Source organism: Rhipicephalus sanguineus, chromosome 4 (assembly GCF_013339695.2).
Source record: "Rhipicephalus sanguineus isolate Rsan-2018 chromosome 4, BIME_Rsan_1.4, whole genome shotgun sequence".
In the NCBI taxonomy this organism is placed as follows: Eukaryota; Metazoa; Arthropoda; class Arachnida; order Ixodida; family Ixodidae; genus Rhipicephalus; species Rhipicephalus sanguineus.
The window spans coordinates 191666984-191691945 of record NC_051179.1 but is presented as its reverse complement, the minus strand read 5'-3'; the positions used below and the strand labels follow the sequence as shown (position 1 = coordinate 191691945).

At 49.1% G+C, this 24962-nt stretch overlaps 1 protein-coding gene across 1 annotated transcript in view; it reads left to right on the top strand.

The window, feature by feature from the left end:
- LOC119391942 (uncharacterized) overlaps nt 1–24962 on the top strand; it is a 187517-nt gene that overhangs the window by 150156 nt on the left and 12399 nt on the right. The window contains exon 7 of the mRNA XM_037659587.2: nt 10203–10309. Coding sequence (XP_037515515.1) covers nt 10203–10309 — 107 coding nt within the window. The remainder of the gene's footprint in view (nt 1–10202; nt 10310–24962) is intronic.

The window sequence follows — 24962 nt, the reverse complement described above, 5'->3', positions numbered from 1 at the left end:
TGGGCGCGCGGCGTGTATTTGGGAGGCCATGCGACTCTTGCACAGGGAAGTGCTTTAGATCGAAAACCTGTACTATTACTCTAGATACATCGCGCGCGCGCGTGTGTGTGTCTTTGTGTGTGTGTGTGTAACAATACACATTAATAAGTATGCACTTAGTGGTTGAAGTGCGCACTAGGGGCCGGATTTCGCTATCGCGTTCAACTCGTAAAGGCGAAGCTCAAGTATCCCTCAATTTTTTCTGCTTCAATTACAATTATCCGCAACACACGCAGTTTGTGTACGTACTCGTGCATTTTCACTCGGCTCCTAGTTTTTCTTCTCGAAATCCACTCGCGGCGAAGCTGAGAACACCGCACCGGCAACATTCCCGTGGAGGGTCGCGATCGTAGACAGCGCTAAGTAATATCCTCCTGTTGCGCTGCTTGCTTTAGCATCCAAAGACGACGCAGTAGTGCCCAGACGAGCTTTTATACGCGGAAGCGGCGTGAACGGATACCTTTTCGCACTTTAAAGCCTCAGAACTGCAGCTTTCCCTGTTAGCATAGAGCAACCCACGCGCGCCTTGGCAGTCCGGCCAGCCCGGCGTCTGCGTGCGGGAGTATTCGCTCGGCTTGCCAGCAGCCTGGATGCGAGACAGGCGTGCTCTGGTGTATAGCCGCCAAACACCAGCAGATATTGTGCAAGCTGCTATTTATCAATGTACAAGGAACATTGAAGTACTTTTGCAAAAGGCGTTTCACTTTCGTGTTATACCGATTACTATGAGGGAGGGATCAACTATAAGTAGAAAACAGCGCTACGAGACGGGACGAAGAAATGGCACAAACACGGCGCTGTGTTTGTGCCCTTTCTTCGTCCCGTCTCGTAGCGCTGTTTTCTACTTGAAGTCATGCACCAACCAGCCCAAATCCGTACCCTACTGCAGTTCATTTCTACTACATCGGGCTCTTTTTCTTCCAGCGCCGTGTTTGTACCCTTTCTTTGTCCCGTCTCGTAGCGCTGTTTTCTACTTGAAGTCATGCACCAACCAGCCCAAATCCGTACCCTACTGCGGATCAACTATGTTTCTTCAAGTGATTCCTTATTTTTTGCCAAACGATTAAAATTATTCGGTCTCAAAGGTTTGACTGTCCTCGTGCCGGACGACATTGGCAAGAGCGTTTCCGGCCATTACATGCGATGTGCCGGATAGTAGCCGTCAGTAAGAAGTGGAGCTGCGTAACACCAATAGCGTCAGTGCAGTCTGATGGACATTCAGTGAAAGCACTTTTTATTAACACTTGATGTGTATAGTAACATTTTTAGAGACGCTGTGGCTTTATTATTCGTGGCAGTCGTCACCGCGTCGCGATTGCTATTATCTGCAAATTACATTATCTACTGTCGTGTAGCTGCGCACGGCAACTAATGTAATTTCATGCGTCGAATGTCATTAGGTAGAAACGACCTTAAACTTTCCCGTGGGGCAGAAGTATAACATATTTGTATATCGCGGTGACTCTCATCATCAGCGTCCCCTGTTGACGCAAATGAAGCCTACTTTCGCACAGCTATTAGGGGCTGGCTGTCAAACATCAATTCTTGTTCTCTCGCCGTGCTTCTTTCGCACTGTGCCGGTCTTTGCCTTGTGGCGCACTAGCGCGGGCTACAAGAATGCAACCAGGAAAAGACGACGAAGCTACCAGCATGAGACGGTCGCGCGTGCTCTTGTTCGCGTCTGTGTAAAATGGTTTCAGGCAAAATATATCTTTTGTGGACTCACAGCATCAACATCTGTCTGCCTGTTCCCACAAATTGGTGACCCGGACTTCGCCTGATTGCTCTCGCTTCGCGATTTGCGCTCGCCTCAGCCGCTTTGCTTGGTCTACAGCTGCCAGGAACTCGAGCACCGCAGCCCTTCCCGAAGCCGACAGTCATGACCTCTGAGCAGGTACGGCTATCATCGCCGTAGCCCCGCGAGCCCGAGGTTTCCGCTCTCAAGCTCCCTGAGTTCTGGTCATCGGACTCGAAACTTTGTTTCATCACCGTGGAGTCATTTTTCCGTCGTCACCGGCGCACCTCGCAGTTGGCAATGTATGACCATGTCGTCGGAGCGCTTCCGCCTCATACTGGTGCGATCGTTCGCGACGTTCTTCTCTCTCTTCCAGCCGATCATCCTTATGATCATCTTAGAGGAGCTCGGCGATCGTAAACCTAGTGACCTACTGCATCGCATGAAAACCTCGGCGCCCGATCTCGCTGCGTCTCCGAGCACCGCCCTTCTTCAGGAAATTTTTCTGCAGCGCCTTCCAACACAGGTCCGCATGATTCTGACAGCGTCTTCATCCACACTGGAATCTCTGGCTCAGTTGGTTGACAAGATTACGGATGTTGGCTTTCCCTCCGTGGCCACGCTTCATTACCCTCAAGACCCTTCGTCTAGCAGCACAGCTAGTGGCGACAGTTATGCGCGTCTCCTCGCTGCTAATGAGCAGCTCACCCGAAAGGTGGAACAACTAACAGCTCAAGTCGCCGCCTTCCGCACAAACCAGCCGCGTTCTTCATCACGAGCTCGCCGCCCCCGCCCTAATCACTCCGGCCGCCGTTCTACTAGTCCCGATGGCCTTTGCTAGTGCCACCGTCGCTACGGGCCGCGTGCAAACAACTGTCGCCAGCCTTCTTCGTACGCGGGAAACGATCGGGCCGAATAGTGATGGTGATCGCTGTTCCCGGTCCCAGGCTCAGTCGCCTCTTCTACGTTACCGACCGTCGCACCAAGGTACGCTACCTCGTCGATACTGGTGCTGAAATCTGTGTCCTTCCTCCTCATCGGCTCAAAGACGCCATCCTCCCGACTACCCTCCTCTCACCGCGGTCAACGGATCGACTATCCGGACTTACGGCAAAAAGTAGGTGACTCTGGACATTGGCCTCTGTCGTACCTTTTACTGGCTCTTTGTCATCGCGGACGTGCGTCAACTAATAATCGGAGCCGACTTCCTACGGCACTACAAGCTCGTCGCCGACATGTGGCATAGCCGCATCCTAGACTCTGAGGCAATCTGAGCAACCCAGGGCGTTTCCTGTCGCGCTTCACCAGTCCGGCTTCTCCAGGCACACACATCCGTTCCCGATCCTTGGTCAAGCGTCATTACCGAGTTTCCGGATGTCTTCCGGCCACCCTCCTTTCAGTTCTCGGACGCCCACAGCGTGACACATCACATCATCAAAAACGGTCCGCCCGTATTTGCCCGCGCTCGTCGCCTCGCACCAGATCGTCTCGCTGTTGCAAAAAAGGAGTTTGAGCACATGTTTGATCTTAGTTCCATTCGTCCCTCCTCCAGTCTTTGGGCCTCACCACTCCACATGATCCCTAAACAGAGTGGTGATTCGCACCCATGCGGTGATTGCCCTGCTCTTAACAAGGCCACTGTTCCGGATCGGTACCCGATTCCCCATATCCCAGATTTCACTTCGGCACTGCACGGCTGCACCAGTTTTAGCAACATCGACCTGGTCAAAGCCTATCTCCAAGACCCAGTCGAACCCGCAGACATTCCGAAGACCGCCATTATAACACCCTTTGGCCTGTTCGAATATCTACGCATGCCATTTGGTCTTCGCAACGCGGCACAAACCTTTCAACGTTTCGTCGACCAGGTGTTACGTGGCCTCACCTGCTGCTTCGCCTATCTCGACAATATACTCGTCTTCAGTGCCTCTACTGAAGCCAACAAGCACCATCTACGCCAAGTGCTTTAGAGACTGAGCAAGTTCGGCCTCGTTGTTAACGGCCGTAAGAGTGCATTCGGGGTCATGCAGCTGGACTTCCTCGGCCACCGCGTCAACGCACACGGCATTCGTCCACCAACGACTGCTTTAACTGCCATTGTTGAGTTTCCTCAGCCATCCACCACCAAGCAGCTGCGGGAATTTTTGCCCTCGTCGACTTTTATCGTCGTTTCATTCCTTCCTGCGCCGATATAATGAAACCACTTAACAACCTTCTCACGGGCGTCAAAACACCGACTGCCCCGGTACTCTACAACGATGCGGCTGAGCATGCATTTAGAGACATCAAAGAAGCCATTGCCGGCGCTACACTCCTCGCCCACCCTAAATGCGACACCGCAACATCCGTCATAGTAGATGCATCTCACACTGCCGTCGGCGCCGTCTTGCAACAGTCCGTTGCTAGCGCTTGGCAGCCCATCGCCTTCTCTTCCAAGAAGCTTGCCCCTCCCGAGCGCCGCTACAGCACCTTCGGCCGAGAGCTACTCGCCATCTACTTGGCTGTGAACCACTTTCGACATTTCCTCGAGGGACGCGTCTTTCACGTCCTTACGGATCATAAACCACTGGCGTCTGCTTTAGCGTCCACCACCACGTCTTACGCACCCCGCGAAATCAGACAGCTCGCCTTCATCTCGGAATACACGAGCGACATTCGCCACGTCAGTGGAAAAGCCAACGCCATTGCCGATGCGCTTTCTCGCGCTGCTATCCATGCAACACAATACGGCCGAACGAGCATCGACTTGAGAGCCATGGCTGCCGCCCAGAAGAATGACGAGCAGCTGCAGCTGCTACAAAAACACGGCACATCTCTCGTCTTGGCTGACGTCTTGGTGCCTGACTGTGACGTGCCCCTCGTTTGTGATACGTCGACAGGACGTCCTCGTTCCTACGTACCTCTCCCGTTCCGTCGAGCAGTCTTTGATGCCTTGCACTACTTGGCTCATCCTGGCATTCACGCCACACAGCCACTTATCACTTCACGTTATGTGTGGCCAAGCATTAATGTAGACGTCCGTCGTTGGTCACGTGCTTGTCTCAGGTGCCAACAATTTAAAGTGCATCGTCACACTGTCGCTCCTCTTGGCACGTTGCCTTCCCCAGACACTCGCTCCAGCCACTTACACGTCGATATTGTTGGTCCACTTCCTACATGCGGGAACCATCGCTACCTGTACACCTGCATTGAGAGATTCACGAGATGGCCTGAGACGATGCCTCTTCAAAACGTAACTGCGGAGTTGACAGCCATAGCGCTCGTCGCTCTGTGGATTAGCCGACACGGTGTCCCTTCCACCATTACGACTGAGCGTGGTCGCCAGTTCGACTCAACATTGTTCGCCAGTTTATCTCGGCTCCTCGGTGTCAACCACATCAAGACTACCTCGTACCATCCCATCGCCAATGGAATCATTGAACGTTTTCATCGCCAACTGAAGGCGTCACTCATGGCTTCCACTTTTTCTTCATCAAGGATCGAACGCCTTCCTTTCGTTATGCTTGGCATCGGCACGTCTCCTCGTAGCGACTCCTCCATAAGCGCCGCCGAGCTGACACCTGGCACCACTTTTCGAGTTGCTGGTGAATTCTTCAGCGACCCGCCCACGTTATCTGCAGAGGTTTGCGACTATGCGTACCACCTACGCAATGCTATGCGTACCGCTGTTCCGCCTCCGCAACGACGAACATCTAGTAGTGTGTATGGCAGTCCCGACCTCCAACACTGCACGCACGTTTTTGTGCGACACGATGTCGTGCGACATCTGCAGCCCCCGTATGATGGCCCGTTTAAGGCCGTCAACCGCACACCTAAACACTTCCATCTGCTCATCAACGGCCAGGAAGATGCAGTTTCCGTCGACCGTCTCAAGTCTGCGCACTTGGACACCGACACTACAACAACGTCGCATCTTAAAACCACTTCGGGCTGTCATACTCGCCACGTGCACTTTGCGGCTCAGTGGTCCGCCCCTGGACACCTGCAACAAACCTGAGACTTCCTCGCTAGAAGGGGGAGCCCTTAGCGCACTATCCAGGGCTACAAGAATCTAAGCAGGAAAATACTACGATGACGAAGCTACCAGCACAAGATGGTCGCGCGTGTTTTTGTTCGTGTCTGTGTAAAATGGTTCCAGACGAAATATATATTTTGTGGTCTCACAACATCGACAAGTGTCTGCCTGCTCCCAGAGCCTCATGGTGCTCGTTGTGATTCGTCGCAGGAGCTCTAGAACAATGACTTACCTGCGAACTGCAAGTTGCTACGACGTTCGTCGGTAATCGTTACTCATAGCACGGTTAGGGCTCCGTGTTTTCGGTGTTTATTTTTCTTGAAAATCGGCGGGTGCTTAACGGAGTCAGTCAGTCAAGAACTTTATTCATCGGTCCTGAGGAGTTTAGGCCGCCGGGGGATCCAGGGGGGACACCCTAGCAGCCGCTACCGTAGGCGACGCCCGAGTCGGGGCGGGAACGTGATGGCGTTCCGCCAGTTCTTGGGCCCTCTGGACTGCCTTGAGTTGTTGGTGGAGCTCGGAGCTCCTGAGTGCCTCTTCCCAGTCGGACTCACTGGTGAGAGGTCCCTGAGGTAACGCGGGACATTGCCATAGCATGTGCGAGAGTGAACAATAGAGTTCTCTGCAATCTGGGCATTGGGGAGTGATTTCTGTGTTATAATGGCTCAGTCGGCCCCGTGATAGGTACGATCTTGTTTGTAGCATTCGAAAGGCTACCGCTTGCGCACGTTCGAGCTTTGTGTGTGGTAATGGGTATTGGCATCTGTTGTTGCGGTAGTGAGAGGTGATTTCGTGGAAGGTTAGTAAGGGGTCGTTAAACTGTATGTCTGGGCCCAGCTCTTCGGTGGCTGATTGATCGTCGCGGCGGGTGAGCTCTCGCGCTCGGTCATGAGCCGTTTCGTTGAGGTTGGGTTGTTGGGAATGGACGTCTTTGCCCATGTGGGCAGGGAACCAAGAGAGGCAGGGCGAACCCGTGTGCTTTCGTGTTTGTAAGATGTGGGCTGCTTCACGCGCGATGTTGCCGGTTTCGTAAGCCCGAATGGCGGCGCGAGAGTCAGTGAAGGCGCTAGTGTGCGAGGGGTCGGTCATCGCTAAAGCTATGGCGACCTGCTCGGCTATGGCGCTCGTTGCTAGCCTAACCGAGGCGGCTGAGCGTAGGGCTCCATCGCCATCTACTACTGCGAGTGCAAAGGTGGAGGAGTTGCCGTATTGCGCCGCATCGACGAATACGGTAGAGCCGCGATTCGCGGCGGTACGGTCGAGGATAGCGCGAGCGTGGGCCAGGCGTCTGCCTTTATTGTGGTGTGGGTGGACGTTTCGCGGGAATGGGGTTACCATGTAGGTTTCTCGGACATCTCTCGGGAGGGTTACTGCGCGTTCAAGGTAGGGGTGTGAGGACATGCCGGCTTCGTTTAGTAGTCGACGGCCTGCCTTGGAGGAGGAGAGGCGGACCACTTGGGCTGTGGTCTGGGCCTCGATCACTTCATCGATGTCGTTGTGCATACCTAGTTGGTCGAGACGGGAGGTACTCGTGTTTTGGGGTAGGCCGAGGACTTGTTTAATGCTTTTGCGCATGAGTGTGTTCAGCTTAGTCTTTTCCACTTTTGTCCAGTTGTGGGCAGAGGCGACGTAATTGATGTGGCTCATTAAGAACGCGTGGTATATGCGCAGGAGGTTGGCCTCACCGAGACCTTGCCTGCGACCCGAGACTCGCTGGATCAGTCGGAGCATGTTTTCCGTTTTAGTTGTGATATGTGTTATTGTACGTGCATGGCACCCGGTGGCCTCGACTAGGAGGCCGAGAATGCGTATGGAGTCAACGCGGGGTATTCGTTGCCCGTCTTTGGCTTGTAGTGCTATGGGAAGCTCGTGTAAAGGGGTTAGATTACGAACACCTTGGCGAGATGGCCGGTACAGTAGCAATTCGGATTTCGTGGGTGACAGTCTCAGTCCGGTGTTTTGTAGGTAGGCTTCTGTGATATCGAGAGCGGTTTGAAGGGCTTGCTCTACTTCCGCCAGGGAACCTCCCGGGCACCAGATGGTGATGTCGTCCGCGTAAAGAGCATGGTTTATGTTGGGGATGTCGCGGAGTTTGTCAGACAGTCCCTTCATTACTATGTTGAAAAGAAGGGGCGAAATGACTGCCCCTTGTGGTGTCCCGTTGGGACCTAATGTGTATGTGTCGGATGTGAGTTGCGATACTCGTAGTTGAGCTTTCCTGTCTTGCAGGTTTAACGGAGTTTATATTTTTTGGCGGAAATACGGCGATAATCGTAGTTTATACCTCGTAAATCCCCAATGCTCCGAAATTCGGAGTTTTGCATTATTCTCGGCACCCCAAAATCTTAGATAAATTCAAATCTGAATACTAAGACATCAAAACACACGAAGCAAACTTTTTTCTAGAAGGTTTGAATGCCCAAAAATATATACTCACAAGCGAAATACTTGAACACATAACACCTGTATTTGTGCGTAGAACAACCTTATGCTTAAAACTTATTGTTAAACACGCGAGCATGCTTTTCGAGGTTGCCGTCAGTGATCGATGCACGCTCCTTTCGATTGACAACTCCCAGCTTTGAAGAGGCCCTTTCAACGTTAGCACTAGAAATAGGCAGTCCCAGAAGACGCAGCGCACAGCGAGAAAGCACTGGCCACTGGACGTTGTGAAGTCTGCAAAACGATAGGGGTTCAATAATGTTACATATTTCATAGCACTGATAGTTCGCAAAATCACTCAGGAGCTGGCTCATGCCGTCAGTTTCAATAAGCACTAATTGAAAAATAGGCGCATAGGTTGCGAACGCGCGCGGCAGCTCATGCTTCACATTTGGATTCACAATTTGAACACAGTACCAAATGATTCTTTGATGTACTGGAGTTGATCGCACAGGTTCCTCTGAGATGTCTGTCTCCACATTTCGGCGACAGCAGCGGAGTATCCGTGAAAGGTTCCGACAGTCGTTAAGCGGTCAGTCTCGTCAAGGAGGTCCAACAGACTCGAGAAATCTCATGCGAAGACCTCGGTTGGATCACGCCATTGACTTATGAGTGCGTGCAAACGAATAGCCAGTATGGATAAATTTGGTGTACCAGGGTACTCTCTGCCTCAAATTCCTGAATGATTGAGAGCAGGGCACACGACTGGGTCTTCAGAAACCTTATCTTAATGGGCAAGTCATGCACAGCTTCAGGCGATAAGACTCTTGAGCTTCTCACAATTCGTTTCCTTGGCTTCGTCGCTTCTCATGAAAGACAAAATGGCGCGCCAGTAGACCAAAATATCTTCTAGAGCTTCATAAAAAATGAACCACCTCGACGTACATACGGTTTTCGGCGACTTGATGGACATCCCCATGACCAAGCAAACAAGATCAAACTTACGGCGCAGCTCCCGCGACAACTTCAACAGGGCAGGAAAGTGCACAACAAGATCGTGAACTACGTTAAACGAGCTCGTCCTGATTCGATCCTTGTTGCTTTGTTGAGTAGGTGGCACGCATCTTTGAAGTGAAGCGCCTTGAATTCGTGGTCCGAGAGTTGCAAGTCGTTGTGGAGCTTCTGCATGTAGGAAGCTGAGTCGGAGCACAATACAGCTACGTCAGCTAATACAGCTACACGCGGTAAACTTTAAATTGTTCAAACCAGAAGATGTATCAATGAGCGCTTAGAACTTGCCCTTTCGATAAAGAACGGAACTAGGTCATATTCTGAGTTTGAAATCGGAGTTTATGGGATAAATCCGAATTGTCAAAAATTTTACCGTCGAATGTTTAGCGGATTTTTCGGATAAAACCGAAAACACGAAGCCCTCCTCATATTCCTTGCTTAGTCTACTTTCAATACTTCTAAAAAAGGCCGAAGTTAAGGTCAAGATGGAAGCTTGAAGAGATGAATTCGCGGGGTGTCGCTGTAACTGACGTTTCGTAAGCGAATTGTCTTCTTCAAGGCTGCGACTTCTAAGGACACAGTGAACCACAGTGGGTATATATTGTGTCTCCTTGCTTCAAGCCTTTATGATGGTTATTGTTACACTTTTCTTGTCGAGAAGCAAGACAGCAGGGATGTATGTAGACATTGGCTGAGGTAGTCACATGGGCTTTCAGTTCTCCCTGACGACAGAACGCCTCAACAACTGCTCGCTTTGCTCCTAAATGGAATGCATTTTTGAAATCAGCAAAAGCCACATAACGATGTTGATTGTACTGGGTAGCTTTGTGAATTGCGTGACTGATCGCATGACTCCGACCCACCGTAGGTGGTCAGTCATGCCGGCTCTTTGGTTTTACTGAAGTAAAATGATAGCCTGAGGCTATTGCGAATCACCTTCGTGAATGTTTTAGATATTACTAAAAGCTCCATGCCCCAGTGATCTTCAGCTCCATCGCAACTGGCGTGCGTATTTTGCAGGTGTGAAGCCGAGCCGTTCCTGTGTCGTAGCCTGCAGCCCACTGCGATCCGATGATGGGAAGCTGAGCGGATGTGTGATGAGGATCATGTGCTTGTCATCGCAGCAGGTAATGTTCCAGCTTCCACCATTGGCATATACTGAACCGCAAGGAAGCTACATATATTTTATATGCATGTCTAGGCAACATGACAGTGTGGTACGTGCACTGCACGCTAAAAAAATGTGAGTGTGAAGGGAGCGACGCGCTGCATTGCTCCTTCAGAGGAGCGACTGCCTCCTTTGTGCAAGCTTTACACGCCACGCCCTCTCGCGGTAGTTGCAAGTCGAGGAACGTTTCTCACCTATCCATGTGGTTTCTCGCGCTCGCGCGTAAACGCGGCGAGTTACGCTGTGATTCCATGCTCCCGTGCGACAAGCACATTTGGCTGCTTTTCGCCATATTGGCAAATTTCGCAGGCTGTTTTTCCTTGGCTGCCTGGCTGCTTTTTGGCTACTTTTGAAATACCTGGCCCATAGTAAAAATTGAATAGCAATATGTGTAGTTGGTATTGTGCACCATCATTATCATTTATTTAGGCCACCGAATGATTGCGCCCCTTCAGTTCTTTTCAAGCATGACCATCATCATCGCAAATCGAATACGGGCACTTTCATTTAATCCAAAGGGTCCAAAAGATTTTATGTGGGCAGCTCCATGTGGAGTGGGGCCAACGGTGTCTGCGATTGTAAGGGACCATAGCGTCTAAAGCACTCACAGATTTCTGGACGAAAATACACAAGTACAGAGATTTGTCCGGCAGAAACCCAATAGCACATATTGCAGAGGGAGCAATAAAGCTAGATTTCCTTCAGAGATCAAAAGCAGAGGCCAAGCTAGTTTTCTTATTGGTAACGATCGCTGTAACCGACCTGAGACACAGAATGTCTAATGGTCTCTCGCTCTGACTTCTAAGGATGAAGCACCATGATGTTCGGACTGTGACTGAGGAACTTTATCAGCACTGATATCCCTAAAAAACGATTCGTAAATGAACTAAAACATTTACACCCGAGCTGCAGCCGCGATTCTTATTGTGTGGCAGTTTTGCAACCAGTCCATTACACGCGTAATCACTGGCTTGCGCAAGTTTCACCGAAAAGTCTCGGAACATTCCCCATTATTTTAGAATCTTCCAATAAGATCGCGCACACCACGCGAACAATAGAGTTTATTCTTAACGCGAGCACCAGCGACAACGAAGGAAGGTTCGATAAGGGATGTGTAAAAGCCTACACATTTCACAGACAAGCAGATCATTGGACGACGGACGACTGTGCGCGCCGATATCGTTGCACCTTGAGTGTCATTATTTTTCTGGGCGCAAGTTCCCTCAATAAAGAGTTTGATCTTTCCCGGCGGTGACTGCTTTCTTCACCGTCACAAGCACGTGCCATCTGGTGGAGGTGCTGTTTCATTTTCCGAACGCCTACTAAGAGCCATGAACCAAGCCCAAGCCGTGAAGAAGACGCCAAAGCCATCGTGGATCGAGCTAGTCGAGGGCAGCAGGGGTTACCACCAGAATACGGACTCCTGTCTGATGAGCGAGAAGCCGCGGTGACGAAGACAGCTGCCAGAATGGAGTATGCAATGTCGGCTTCAACTGTTGTGATGAAAGAGCCCCGGGAGCCGCCAACCTTCCGCGGATCATCCATTGAAGGGACACTGGCTCGAAGCGCGACCGCGTCGCAGCCTTCAGCGACTGGGACCGTGAGGAGAAGCTGCCTAACCTCTACTTCTACCTAGAAGACGCCGCGAAGACCTGGTTCGAGAATCGAGAGTCTACATTTGGAACCTACGCTCTCTTCCGAACCGCATCACAGGACACCTTCACGAGCATTGTGCTGAAGGAGAGGGCTGCAGCTTTTCTGAATACATGGGTGCAGGTCACAAATGAAAATGCTTTTCATGAAGAAAAACATGGCTGATTCCTCCGTCACAGGAATTGGTATAACACGAAAGTAAGACGTGTCCTTACAGAAATAGTCGAATGTTTACTGCACATTGATATAAGAGTGCTTGCAGAATGTCTACTGGGGCTTGGCAGCTATGGCACCGTTTAACGTGGATGCACCCAAGTTGACGCTTGGTGGCACATCTCCATCCCGACGACTAACGTCCATGATCAATGATTAGACAAACTTTTGTGGTAGCTGTAGTAGCTAACGGTGAGAGGGTAATTATAGAAAGCGGTGTGACAGCCAAAATAGCGTCGACTTAGGTCCCTTTCGTTGCCGTTCCGCGATACAGAACACCACAGCCGGACTAGAGGGAAACGCAACGCGCTTTTTGTCTGCCCTCTAGCCCGGCCACTATTTTAGGAGCTGGCTGGCCAGGTTCTTAAGCTGGGGCAAAGTCCCGCGCCGTAAGCGTAACCTTAGTTCCAGAAGCGACCGCTACAGGCGCAGCATGCGTGAAAGAGGAGTCTTCATCCTCTTGTTCTTCGAGCGCCTTGATGCTGAAATTAACGCAGGCAAAACCACATATAGCATAGCCAACTATAGTATGCGCAAGCTCGCGCGAAAGAGAAGTCTTGTTTCTCTTGTTCTTCGAGAGCCTTGATGATCATAATAACGCAGGCAACACCACATATAGCATAGACAACTGTAGCATGCGGTGCTCGATCTACTTCGACAGTGCGCTTCAATACTAATAACATGAACGAAGAAGACAAGGCGGTGGAACGGATGGCTCGCAAGGCAGCAGCATGCGGGCTCGCCGCCAAGACCCTACGGTGAGAGCTCGCGAGGCCGCAGAGAGGCCTCAGCGTCGTGCGGACCCTGAGATACAAGCCCGCGAAGCCAAAGCAGCGCGGAAGCGGCGGCAAGATAACCTCGCAAAGGTACGGGCGCGGCATGCAGCGGCTAAGCGCCGAAAGCAGTCGCTACCTCAAGTTGGTGGCGCCGGCGTGCGCTTCAAGCGCGATTTCCTCGACCACACATTCGGCCACAGCTGCAAGGTCTGCGACCACTACCTGACCACCATCGCTTCTATAAGAACGTGTCATATCTTTATAATGTTACGGGTAGCTTGTTTAATCACTATTTATTGAATAGTTAAGACAGCGCAGGGTGGACAAGATGGCGGCAGTCCTGGAACAACCAGAGAAGCGAAGTCGTCTTCCTCGTCTTTCATGCAGCCACGCTGCGGCGGCTGTTTGGTATCATAACCCCCGCCGGTAGAAGCACCGTCTCGGTGCTTACCCTACACAGATGTCGTCGAGGGAGGGTAACAAGGCTTGAGCCTAGACACGTGAACGACATCACTCGTAGCTGACGATGACTTTGTTGGAATGGCTGGGACGATCTAATACGTAACTTCAGTCACTTGGCGAACGGCACGGTATGGTCCAGTGTACCGTGACAGGAGTTTCTCAGAAAGCGCCACACGCCGAGTGGGTGACCTAGAGGAGCACAAGAGAACCCGAGGAAAAGTGCACGTCTCTATGACGACAATCATAGAGCTGTCTTTGTTGCTCCTGCGAGGCCTCCATATCCAGCTTTTGTGGACACATAACAGCCAGCGACCCTGGCGGCCGCGGCGCGAATCTAGCGCAATTTCATTGGAACTAGCGAGTTTTTCCCGAATAATTAAGTGTAGAGGGTGAATGTGGGAAAACGCAGACCGCAGAGTGCATCTGGGAACCTAAACGCACGAGAGGACTGCAGCGATCATGTTGCAGTAAGCTTCAATTTTGTTCCCAGAGCAGTTAAAGATTGTCCAATGGGAGTCCAGGCGCCACTGGTGCGTTCTCTGTTGATATAGAGGACTTGTTTTATAGCATCCCCCATGGTGAACTGTGTTTAGCTGTGCGTGAACTGATTGATCAGAATGGTCCTGTTTCCTTTCAAAATGCCTGTGGGCTGTCCGTTGACGCGTTCCTTGAACTGTTAACTATGTGTCTTTCTTCCACGGTCGTGGAATTCAATGGCTCGCAGTTCTTACAGAAAAAAGGAATTTGTATTGGGGCGTGCGTAGCACCGATTCTTTGCCAAATATTTTTAGCCAAGTTTGACAACCTGCTTCAGGGCTCTCTTCATGATTCACGTGTTTGTCATATCTTTAGATATGTTGATGATTTCTTGATAATTTTAGAGCTTTCATCTAATGACACCGTCACACTGGCGGCAAAACAAGTTCTGAGTTACTTCCGAGGTTGCTCTAACGCCCTATCTTTTACTCATGAACTTCCGGTTGACAATTTCATTAGGTTTTTGGATCTTTTGCTTACTTTTAGGGATGATGGACATTTGTGCTGGTGCTTTTCTCCCAGAAGCAAGAAATCCTTGTTACCCTACTCGTCCGCGCACTCAAAAATTGTGAGAGGGATCGCGAGTAACTGCTTCCGTAATGCACTGCAGAAGAGTTGCCGCCACTGCGTTAAGTCGAGTTTTGACTGTCAGGTTGAGCGCTTGGAAGCAGCGGGTTTTCCCAGGCAGGTCTTGACAGCTGTAGCAGAAACGCTGCTGCAAAAGGTGAAAAGGCCGGCGAATAGACGTCCAGAACCAATTGATTCCCAGCGCAAGAGTGTTGTAGTGATGCCTTACATACATAAGGTTTCCCACAATGTGAAAAAAGTCGCTTTGAGACAGGGCGTAGATGTTGTCTTTTCGGCGCCTGGCAAACTTTCTGCGCTGTGTGCACGTGTTGCTCGCGGAAACACTAGCACTCCGCTGTGTTCTATTCGGCATAAAACCAAGTACACTACCTGCGCGAAACATGTTGTGTATGCGATTCCGCTACCATGCGAAAAAGTATACATCGGCCAAACTGGCCGATGCTTGAATGAACGACTGCGCGAGCACCACAATTCGTTGAACACGTCAGACGGGGCTAATCTTCCCCGCCACTGCCAGATCTGTGGTTATGTGCCGCTGTTTTCCAGTGCTAAGATTTTAGGTAGAGGGGGGGGGGCAAGGAGGAGCGCGAAATCCTTGAGGCTTATCATTTAAACACGCACCGCGATGATTGTGTAAGCAGTACGTCTATTTCATTACTGCAGAAGGAATGCGAGTTCCTGTCACTCTGGCGGTAGATTCTTGGCCGTTATGTAGGCCAATTTCTGCTCTTGCTTTTTCTTGTTTTGGGTTTTGACTTCATGGTTTTACGTGATTAGCGCATGCGCAGTGGTTCTTCTGGGAGGTGCTGTCAGCTAATAAAGCACAGTTGCTAGTCCAGTCCTTGTGTGTGTCACTTCTTCCCCTTGTCCGGCGTAAGGAATGCGAGTTCCTGTCACTCTGGCGGTAGATTCTTGGCCGTTATGTAGGCCAATTTCTGCTCTTGCTTTTTCTTGTTTTGGGTTTTGACTTCATGGTTTTACGTATTAGCGCATGCGCAGTGGTTCTTCTGGGAGGTGCTGCCAGCTAATAAAGCACAGTTGCTAGTCCAGTCCTTGTGTGTGTCACTTCTTCCCCTTGTCCGGCGTCTTTTTGACTGGTTTTTGCCTCAGCGTCATGTACCAACTGACCCATACTTCGACCTTATTTCATTTGCTCTATTCTTTTTTTCTTCTGTGCTGGTGAATAGCGCGTATATATTGCTGTAAGCTTGAAAATATAGCCAGTTTTAAGTTGAGCGCTGTCTTCCGATATCGTCCTCGTTCCCTACGCTGTCAAAATTCGAATTATGACATACAGCGCATTTTTGCAAACAGAAAGCAGCTGTTTTCAATTCTGCATTTCGTTTCTGCTCTTTGGAAGGTGGGAACACTTACAAGGAGCTTTGCAAGGAGCGTCTGTCCGTAGTATCTTTATAATGCCTATCGTATGACGTGCCAGCCGCCGCGCGTTGTAGCTGAATAGGTTGATCGTCCGTGCTGGCTGTTCGCGCGTAATCGCGGGGGTGCGGGTTCGAATCCCAATGCGTTGTTTTCTTCTTCTTTATTGTCTCTCTCAGACATGCTTATGTTTGCTGCGGTGGTACAGCGGTTACGGTGCTCGGCGGCTGACGCAAAGGGCACAAGTTTGACGGCGGCTCAAGCATTTTTTCAAATGGGGCGAAAATGCTAAAGGCTCGTGTACTTGGTTTTTCGATGCACGTTAACGAAGCCGAAGTGGTCGGAATCTCCGCAGCCCTTCTCTACGGCACGCCTCATAAACATATTGTGGTTTTGAGACAGAATTCCAGCAATGGTTATTCCTAGTGCAACACTGCTGAAGATTTAGTTGCTTGTTTTCTCGCTGGAGCATTGCACCCCGAGATATTTGCAGCAGTTTCGGTTTCGCTTCTCGAAATGGAGCAAGTAAACTTCTCATGTTTTATTATTTATTACCACGCAACCCATTACTTAATAACGAAGAATAGGAACCACCGGGCACGATTTTAGTTAACCTCAACCATAAGAAGGCAATACACAACGAAACCAAGGCAAGCACGAGGGCAGCCATTGATAATATAATGAAGCGTTTTAAAGAAGTACTCTACTATTAGATACAGACGCAGAAACGTAACCAGCAGTTCTAGAACCAATGGAAAGCTTGTGTTGTCGAATCGTCGCCTTATTTCTACGGGAGCAGGCTTCTCTGCTTCTGCAAGTAGTCCTGCTCTTTTGCATTACATTTACTTCCCCTCCGAAAAAGATCCATCCAGGCTAATTACGGACAGATGCACACTGATAGTAAGGCTTTAGCAGGTCCATATGCACAATCTCATGCCTCGACATTGTTTGATTGCAATAGGTCTCAAGCGAATTGACGGCTTAGATCAAGTACGAGGCTTGCTAGACCAGACGGTACGGGCCGTGGTACTTCGGAAGAAGTTTCGTAGACCGACCAGGGCCACCTAGGAGTCCAGAGCCCAGGCCCGTATTTATTTAGGGGATATGCCGCAGGGACATACCTCCTAGCTGCCCTCACAAAAGTTTGACGGAGGGGGTGTTTTACCGACAAGAATAATGAGCATAGGGGTTTTTCTCAAACTGTCAAGGCCTTCAGCAAATGCACCCTCCCCTCCCCCCCCCCCCTTCTGCTGAGTGGGGCAGGCCGCCGGCGACGGCGGTGGGGCCGGTGTGCCCGGAACAGACGGCGCAACGGTAGGCAAGCAGACGCGGAAACGCGACAAAGCGCGGCCGCGAGCCGTTGCCATAGCAACGACGGAGTGATCTTCCACCGGCTGCTTTGCTGCTGGCTTGCGTTTCTTTTATTGAATTCTCGGCGCTCGCCACTTTCTTATGAATAATGCTGTCTCACACTGATAACGTGCATGCCATTCGTGACCTGGGAGTGCTGGGCGCGCGGTGATAATGCAATCGAGAGGCATAAAAGATATCAGGATTATTTTTGTGAGGCGAAACGACACCCTTTCAACACGTTCTTTAGTGTACGCTACTTTCCTGATCAGCATAAGTAACTTTATCGAGGATATTAGCCGATTACACAATGGCTTTGTTGCCGCGACGCCACTTCACGCAGTTGAAAGAGTAATCACTTAGAGGGAACCTCAGGCATGTACACATGCGTGTTGTCCTTACTGCTGAATTTCCCGGAACAGGTACCCATGTCAGCAGCAATGTACAACAGAGCGAATGAAAACAGGGAGGAAGAAGACTTCAAAACTAACAAGCGCTTTGCGCATTACAGTTCTGCTTAACGATTCAATGAGCCAAGTATTCGATGTTCACTAGAGTGCCATCCGCACTGTTAGCGAGCCAAGCCCAATAATGGTTCGTCAAACTATATGGACAGATTGAGCTCGCCTCGCTTGTGCGCCTCAGGTTCATGACTAACGTGTCGTGTCGCTGATGCACTATATATATATATATATATGAAGGAAAAGATGATTTTCTAAGGGCTCGTTTATCTTTGTTAGACACAATATTAATGAGAACTAACAGACAATAACGCCAAGGAAAGTATAGGGGGTGTTATCTGTAGTATTTGGAACATAACTGTGAAGAAAGTAAAGTGGACGAAAAGATGACTTGCCGCCGGCAGGGACCGAAACTGCGACCTTCGAATAACGCGTCCGATTCTCCCTCTCTCTCTCTCTCTCTCTCTCTCTATATATATATATATATATATATATATATATATGCTTCTTGTTTACTTCTTCGACAAGGTCCTATAGAAGCAGCTGCAGGGAGAGACCTTTTCCAATTGCGTTTAACCCATGCCTTTCAGTGTCTGCATAGTTGTTCATACTAAAGGACATGGTGCAGTTTATTTGATTTTCCAGCTTCTCAAAAACTGAGCGTTTCCAGTCTTCCTATATGCCTAAGGCATTTGAAACTTAGATCGAGCGCCTAACAGATTTCTTCGAGAACCAAATTTTCCTGTTTTATTGCAAGCAAATAATCACGCTTCTGCACCGTTTTGCATGAACGATTTTCCGCAGATAGAACGTCAAGGTAGGATACCTGTTGTCTTACAGTCCATTATTTGTCAGGCTAGGGCATAGTTTTTTTTCTACGGCATCGGAAGGTGTTTCGACCCAAGCAAGGATTCTCGAACGTGCTGTCCATGTAGTACCATTCTGGCATAGAAACGTTACCCTGACTTTATGTCAATGGCCGGTGTCCGTTGCCCAATGTGCGCATCGATCATTGCGTGAAGGAGCATCCTTGCAATGATTGTACCGAATTTAAGCATTTTTTCGCCATCTTCCTCTTTTTGTTTCATAACTCAACACTATTCCATTATGATTATTTGACAAATAAACAGTAAAAGTGGAGAATTTACGCAAGGAAAACTGGTGTACAATTTTCAACTTTTCATTTTCGTGCTTAAGCTGGTTTCTGCAATGATGGCGTAACATTCAAATAAACTTCCCCATAAAATTAGAGTCTTTCCACCAGCTCTGCTTCAGATTACGAAAGATTTTTCACATTTTCGTGCTCGAATCTCCCAAGTACTCTATGATTTCAAAAGCGAAGGAATATCAGGTCATTAGTCATTCTTCGCGGTTTCCGAACCATATATATATACATATGCATATATATATATATATATATATATATATATATATATATATATATATATATATATATATATGTTGCCACGGGTATGAGCCAATTCGTGGTCGTATCCATAAAAGCGCGTTGGGCGTGCGTCATGTCATCGGGTCATCGGGAAAGGAACGTCAGTGCTGTCGCTGCTCATCGACTCGACAGTCTGCAACGCCGGACATGGCCGACAGCGAAGATACAGCGAATGCAGGTTCATGAGGTTGGTTGTGGGCGCTATAATCGCAACCGAGCTGTTCGGCGTTCGCTGATTTGTTGTGTCGTTCAAGTTCTTTGCGGACAATTTGCCGTACTGTTACGGTAACTTCAAACTGGAAACTGTAGCTGTTTTCAACGCTTGCAACCATTGCCACTTTAGCTAACCGGCCGAACTTTGGCGTAATACGGCGTAGCTTCAAGGTCTCAAATGTGCGGCAATGCTTGATAACGTCAGAAGGTGCCCAACTTCGTCCTCTTCGGAGATTTGATGACTCACCGACTTGCACAACTAGAGGATCACCTCTATGTACGTAGTACAGGTCTTATCTAGCATGTGAGCACGTTGAAGCAATGTCTACTCTGCCCACTTTCTTTTCGTGCTCGAATCTTCCAAGCACTCTATGATTTCAAAAGCGAAGGAATATCAGGTCATTAGTGATTCTTCGCGGTTTTCGAACCACAACAGCGCAGTTTCTGTGAGCAAGAGAGATACGTACTCTAGCTGAGCCGTGGGATTGCAGCTGTTCCAATTGCTCACACGCTTGTAGTGGGTGAGCCATTCCTCCACGTTCTCACCGGGTTTTCTTGAGAAAGGCCATGGCTACATCTGACGCATCCAGGCGCCGGTTGTCCGTGACGGAGGAGTCGAAGATTACTGTGGGTCGCCGTTGTTGAACATCGGGATCTCCGGTAGTGTTGAAGGCAGTGGAACGAGGCGTCGCCTTCGGCTTACACCTAGCGGTAGCGGCTCCGTCGTCTTGGTTGTACTACCCAGCACTGCCAGCAGAAAACTGTGCTGTTAGGGTTAAAGTTTTAAGGTTTAAGTATGGTTATATATATATATATATATATATATATATATATATAGTCATGATACAGAGGCGCGGAAAAAAATTACAGCATATCCACGGGTGAATGATGAAGAGCTTGGGCGAAGCTCCTAAAGCAATCATGGTCTCGGGATTCGCTTCTCGTTGAGCCCGTTTCGCAGCGGCGTCCTTGGCGCGCACCGTCACGGGATCCGCCTGGCTGTCGCCAAGCGAGCGCCCGCCGCTGCGCATCGTCCATGCTCCGCCAACGATCCGACACGTACGGCGACGATCCAGGAGAATGAGAGAGGCGCTCGCTCCCCGCGCATCCCCGCGCAGCCCGCGCAGCAGCCAATCGGAGAGCAGTGGCACTTCCAGCGCCATGTAGTGTCGATTCACACAAGCGCCATATTGCACACAATTCTATTGGACCAACTCCATCTAGGAAATGAGACGAGAAATGGTGATGACGACACAGATTGTGTACAGCGCCATCTAGAATATCGTCCCTGAACTGCAGTTTGTATGTACTTCTATGAGACAGCGCCATCTATTGCATCATACGGGAGATCCGTTTACGCCGGACAACGGAGACGTGACAAGGTTAGACTAAGAGGAGCTACGCCCCTAAAACAACTCAGTGATCACCGTGCGGGGGCGATGAAGAAAACGAAGCGTGCCGCGTGGTGCGTGCGGTGGTTCGAGGCAGCGCATGCAAGGACAGTCAGTTCTCGGCTGGACGTCTGGTCCGGGGAACTAGACAACGTCGTCTAGGCGCTCTACCGTTCCTGGGCTCCGGCTGGGCGACTGGCCCAGGGACCAGGCGATTCGCTGCTGTTCCGGCTGCCGTTCCTGACAGCTGGACAACCGGTGAACGAGACCTGGACTCCGACTGGGTGACTGGCCCAGGGACCAGGCGAGTTCCGTGGTTCTGGCTGCCGTCCAGAGGGGCTGCGAGTTTCGTTGCTGTGGGCCGATCTTCCTGCTACCGTTCCGGGTGGCTGGCGCGACCCCGGTGCGCTGCTGAGACGAACGTGGCGGCGGAGAGCTGCTGTGGGGCTACCAAGCAGCTACCGATACTCTACTGCTGCTGCTGCGGCAGAAGGCCGTGTCATGGCGTGGTGCGACGCACGTTGAGGACGGCAACGAGCCAGACGGCGCACAGCCCACGAGTGATCGGCGCTGGCGTCCAGCAAGCCACATCGAAACACGGCGAGACACTTATAATTTAGAGAGACATTGAATACAGCTAGGACTGCATGTTTCTACTACTTTAAGTGTTATTTGTTAAGCGTTACGTCTTCCTGTAAATATATTCTCGTGTGTGTGTGTGCTCTCGTGTTTCGATTCAGTTCCTTGCTAAGTGGTCCTGGCTCTAAACCTGACACTGACATCACACACACACACACACACACACACACACACACACATATATATATATATATATATATATATATATATATATATATATATATATATATATATATATATATATATATATATGGTGTGAGTGTGTGCGTGCGTAGTGAAGTTTGAATGGCGCACACTCACACTTTTCTACGTGCACTACGAAGTTATTTCCTTTCCGCCGGCCTTGTCCAGAGCTTGGATCCAAGATGCTACGCGCCAGATATGACATCCTAGGTGCGCGGTGATTGTGTTAGGAAGGGTCCCCCGAACTTTACTACTACTTGCGCAAATGCGCAACTATTTTTTTCAACGAATGGCGAGAAAGATACGCACAGGCGCAAACTTCAACGGAACCCGTTGGCAATGATTTATATATATATATATATATATATATATATATATATATATATATATATATATATATATATATATATATATATATATGGATTTGCAAACCACATACAATGCCGCAAGCACGTCTTCCGACTTTAGTATAAAGATTCGTGCCAAGTTTGACTGCGACACCTACAATGTCGTGTGCATGTTGGAATGTAGTGCCTGTTCAAAACAATATATTGGTCAGACGGAAACTCCATTCAGTATACGCTTTAATAACCACAAATCGCATGTAAACACTTTCCCTCATGTGCCGTTATCACGACATGTTCGCATGCCAGGCCACTCTTTCGACCAAATGAAAGCAACCATTCTTGAATCTGGTTTTCGCTCAAATGATGACCGCGAGCTCCGGGAATCATACCTGATATTCAAGTTTAACACTCTAACGGATGGTATCAATGTGGATGCAGGCACACTGACATGTCTTCCTTCCGCGTGATTTATCTTGTTCAACAGCAACAAGCGTGCTTCTTTTGCACAACCCAGTATGATGAGAGTGGCATTTGTCTTCCAAAAGTGCGTTCTACTGAGAATGTAGAACGTGAAAAAGCAAGAACCTTTGTAATCCTGCTCAATGTCACCGCTGTATTTCCGTCATTATTACTTTCACTGTTTCAGGTATTTTACTGTTACTACTTTTTTTTTCTTTTTTGTCAGTTTTGTCATCTTGAACGCGTATCTTTCACGAACCGACTGTCATTACTGTCTTTGTATGAAAACGCTTATGGCTATTCCTATCGTTGCCGCTATGTACTTACACATGTATCGCGTTAAGCCACCTCACTTGCCAATGACTGACACATGCTGATATCACACTGTGCTGTATTTTTGATCAGTGAAAAATTTCTCCGTACTGATATAAAATTGCCTGTTTATTATACTAGAACACGTGTTTGGGGGCCCCCAATCTTTGGCATATATAAGTGCGCGATTTTTTATGCTCTGTATTCCCAGACGAAGGCCGGGCCCACGGCCGAAACGTCGAAATAAACTGTGCGCCGTACGTCGTGTCTCAAATACCTTCCTACAGTACCAGGGCCGGTGTGATACTTCCCATAACCCTTTTACACACACACACACACACACACACACACACACACACACACACACACACACACACACACACACACACACACACACACACATATATATATATATATATATATATATATATATATATATATATATATATATATATATTATATATATATATATATATATATATATATATATATATACATACATAGATGCTGAAGTGAAGTGGACGAACGAACGAAAAACGATGCTTTATTGCATAAAGCATCGTTTTTCGCATCGATGCAATAAAGCATCGTTTTTCGTTCGTTCGTCCACTTCACTTCAGCATCTATAATTCTACCGAATCCAAGAAGACCTTCTACATATATATATATACATATATATGTGTGTGTGTGTGTGTGTGTGTGAGCGCGGGAGTGAAGAAAGAGAGAATAACAGAACTCACGAAGAACCAGCTCTCTGATGACACAGGAGTGGCACCCTCGAATTTCACGGGTAGCTTCCTTCCCGGTCAGCTGCCTCCCTTTCGCACCCACAACGCGTCAGTGATGTACGCCGGGGCAAGTAGGCGGCAGCAGTCATAGGAGCGCCTGGTCTTTTTTTTTGCGCTTGTGTGGCTTTTTTCATCGCCGCAACTCTAATCTTCTGGCAGACTGTTACGGCTGTCACGCGCTGCGGCTGTCATAACGTGTGGCGCTAAGAGCAATAATAATTCTTGTTGTTTAACGTCCCAAAATCGCGGCATGATTTTCAGGGACGCCGTAGTGGAGGGCTTTGGAAATTTTTAACCAACTGGGGTTCTTTAACGTGTACATAAATGTGACGCTAACAAGGGTATCTAGACTGAGAACCGCTTCCAACTTGGGCAGCTTTTGATACTGGTCTATGTACGGCCTCACACTAGTATAGACGTCTGCAGCGATGTATTAACTGCAGTGCTGCGGGAAAGTGAACGTCCCAATCGTCCTCTCCTTTCTGCTCCACTGCATTATATAGAGCGAGTCTTCCCTGCGTACTCGGAGTAGTTCGCTCGGTGAGGTCCAGAAGGGAGAACGTTTGGGCGTGTTGGTTCTTCATCGTTCATCTCGTTTGTCGGGTATGGAACGCGAATTCGTAGTGGTGCTGGACACATTCTTGTGAAGGTTCCTTCCTAGTTTCAGGCTGCAAAATGTTGTTCACATCAGAAATGTTGTTCAGATCAGATAGATGTTGATCGGATATCAATGCCTTCAGCAAGCGATGTCTACGCTTTTCTCTGCTGTGAGGGTTCGCTTTTCACTACTGTGTCTTGTGACCCGGCCGTTAGTTAGCAAGTCAAATGGATTTTGTATTCTACATTAGGAGTGATACAGAATAAAGTGGTTTTCAGAGATTGTACGAATAGTTACTATGTTATGTTGCACTAACAATCATTGTTGTCAGCGCAAGAACGCCAAAATTCGCTTTTCTGAAATTCTCTGTGCTGATCAAAGTGGACGATTGGGCCAGTAGGTGGTTCATGATCGACTTTGCGCTTGCTGAAGTGCAAAGTTGATAGAGACTGCGCCTACAGCACATGAATGGAGAGCTTCACGAGAGCTTACAGGCCATTAGAGTAACCTGTTGGTGTACCTGCGCCAACAGGATTTAAGACAATCACATATGAGTAGAAAAAGAAAGAAAGAAAAAGAAAAAATGCAATAGGTTAGATAGGTGCCTTTTTGCGCGGGATAGACGGCAGATCTAAAGATTATTGCACAACGCGTCTGTCGTATGTGTTCTACTATACGTTCATTCCTAACAAAAAAAAAAACTAACCATGTGGGCATTCTCCGGTGTACAAGATCATCTTTCAACGACGGTATCATGTTTGCACACCCGCTTCGACGGCGCCAAGCTTGTGGTGGCAGCCACATTTCGATTAGAACTA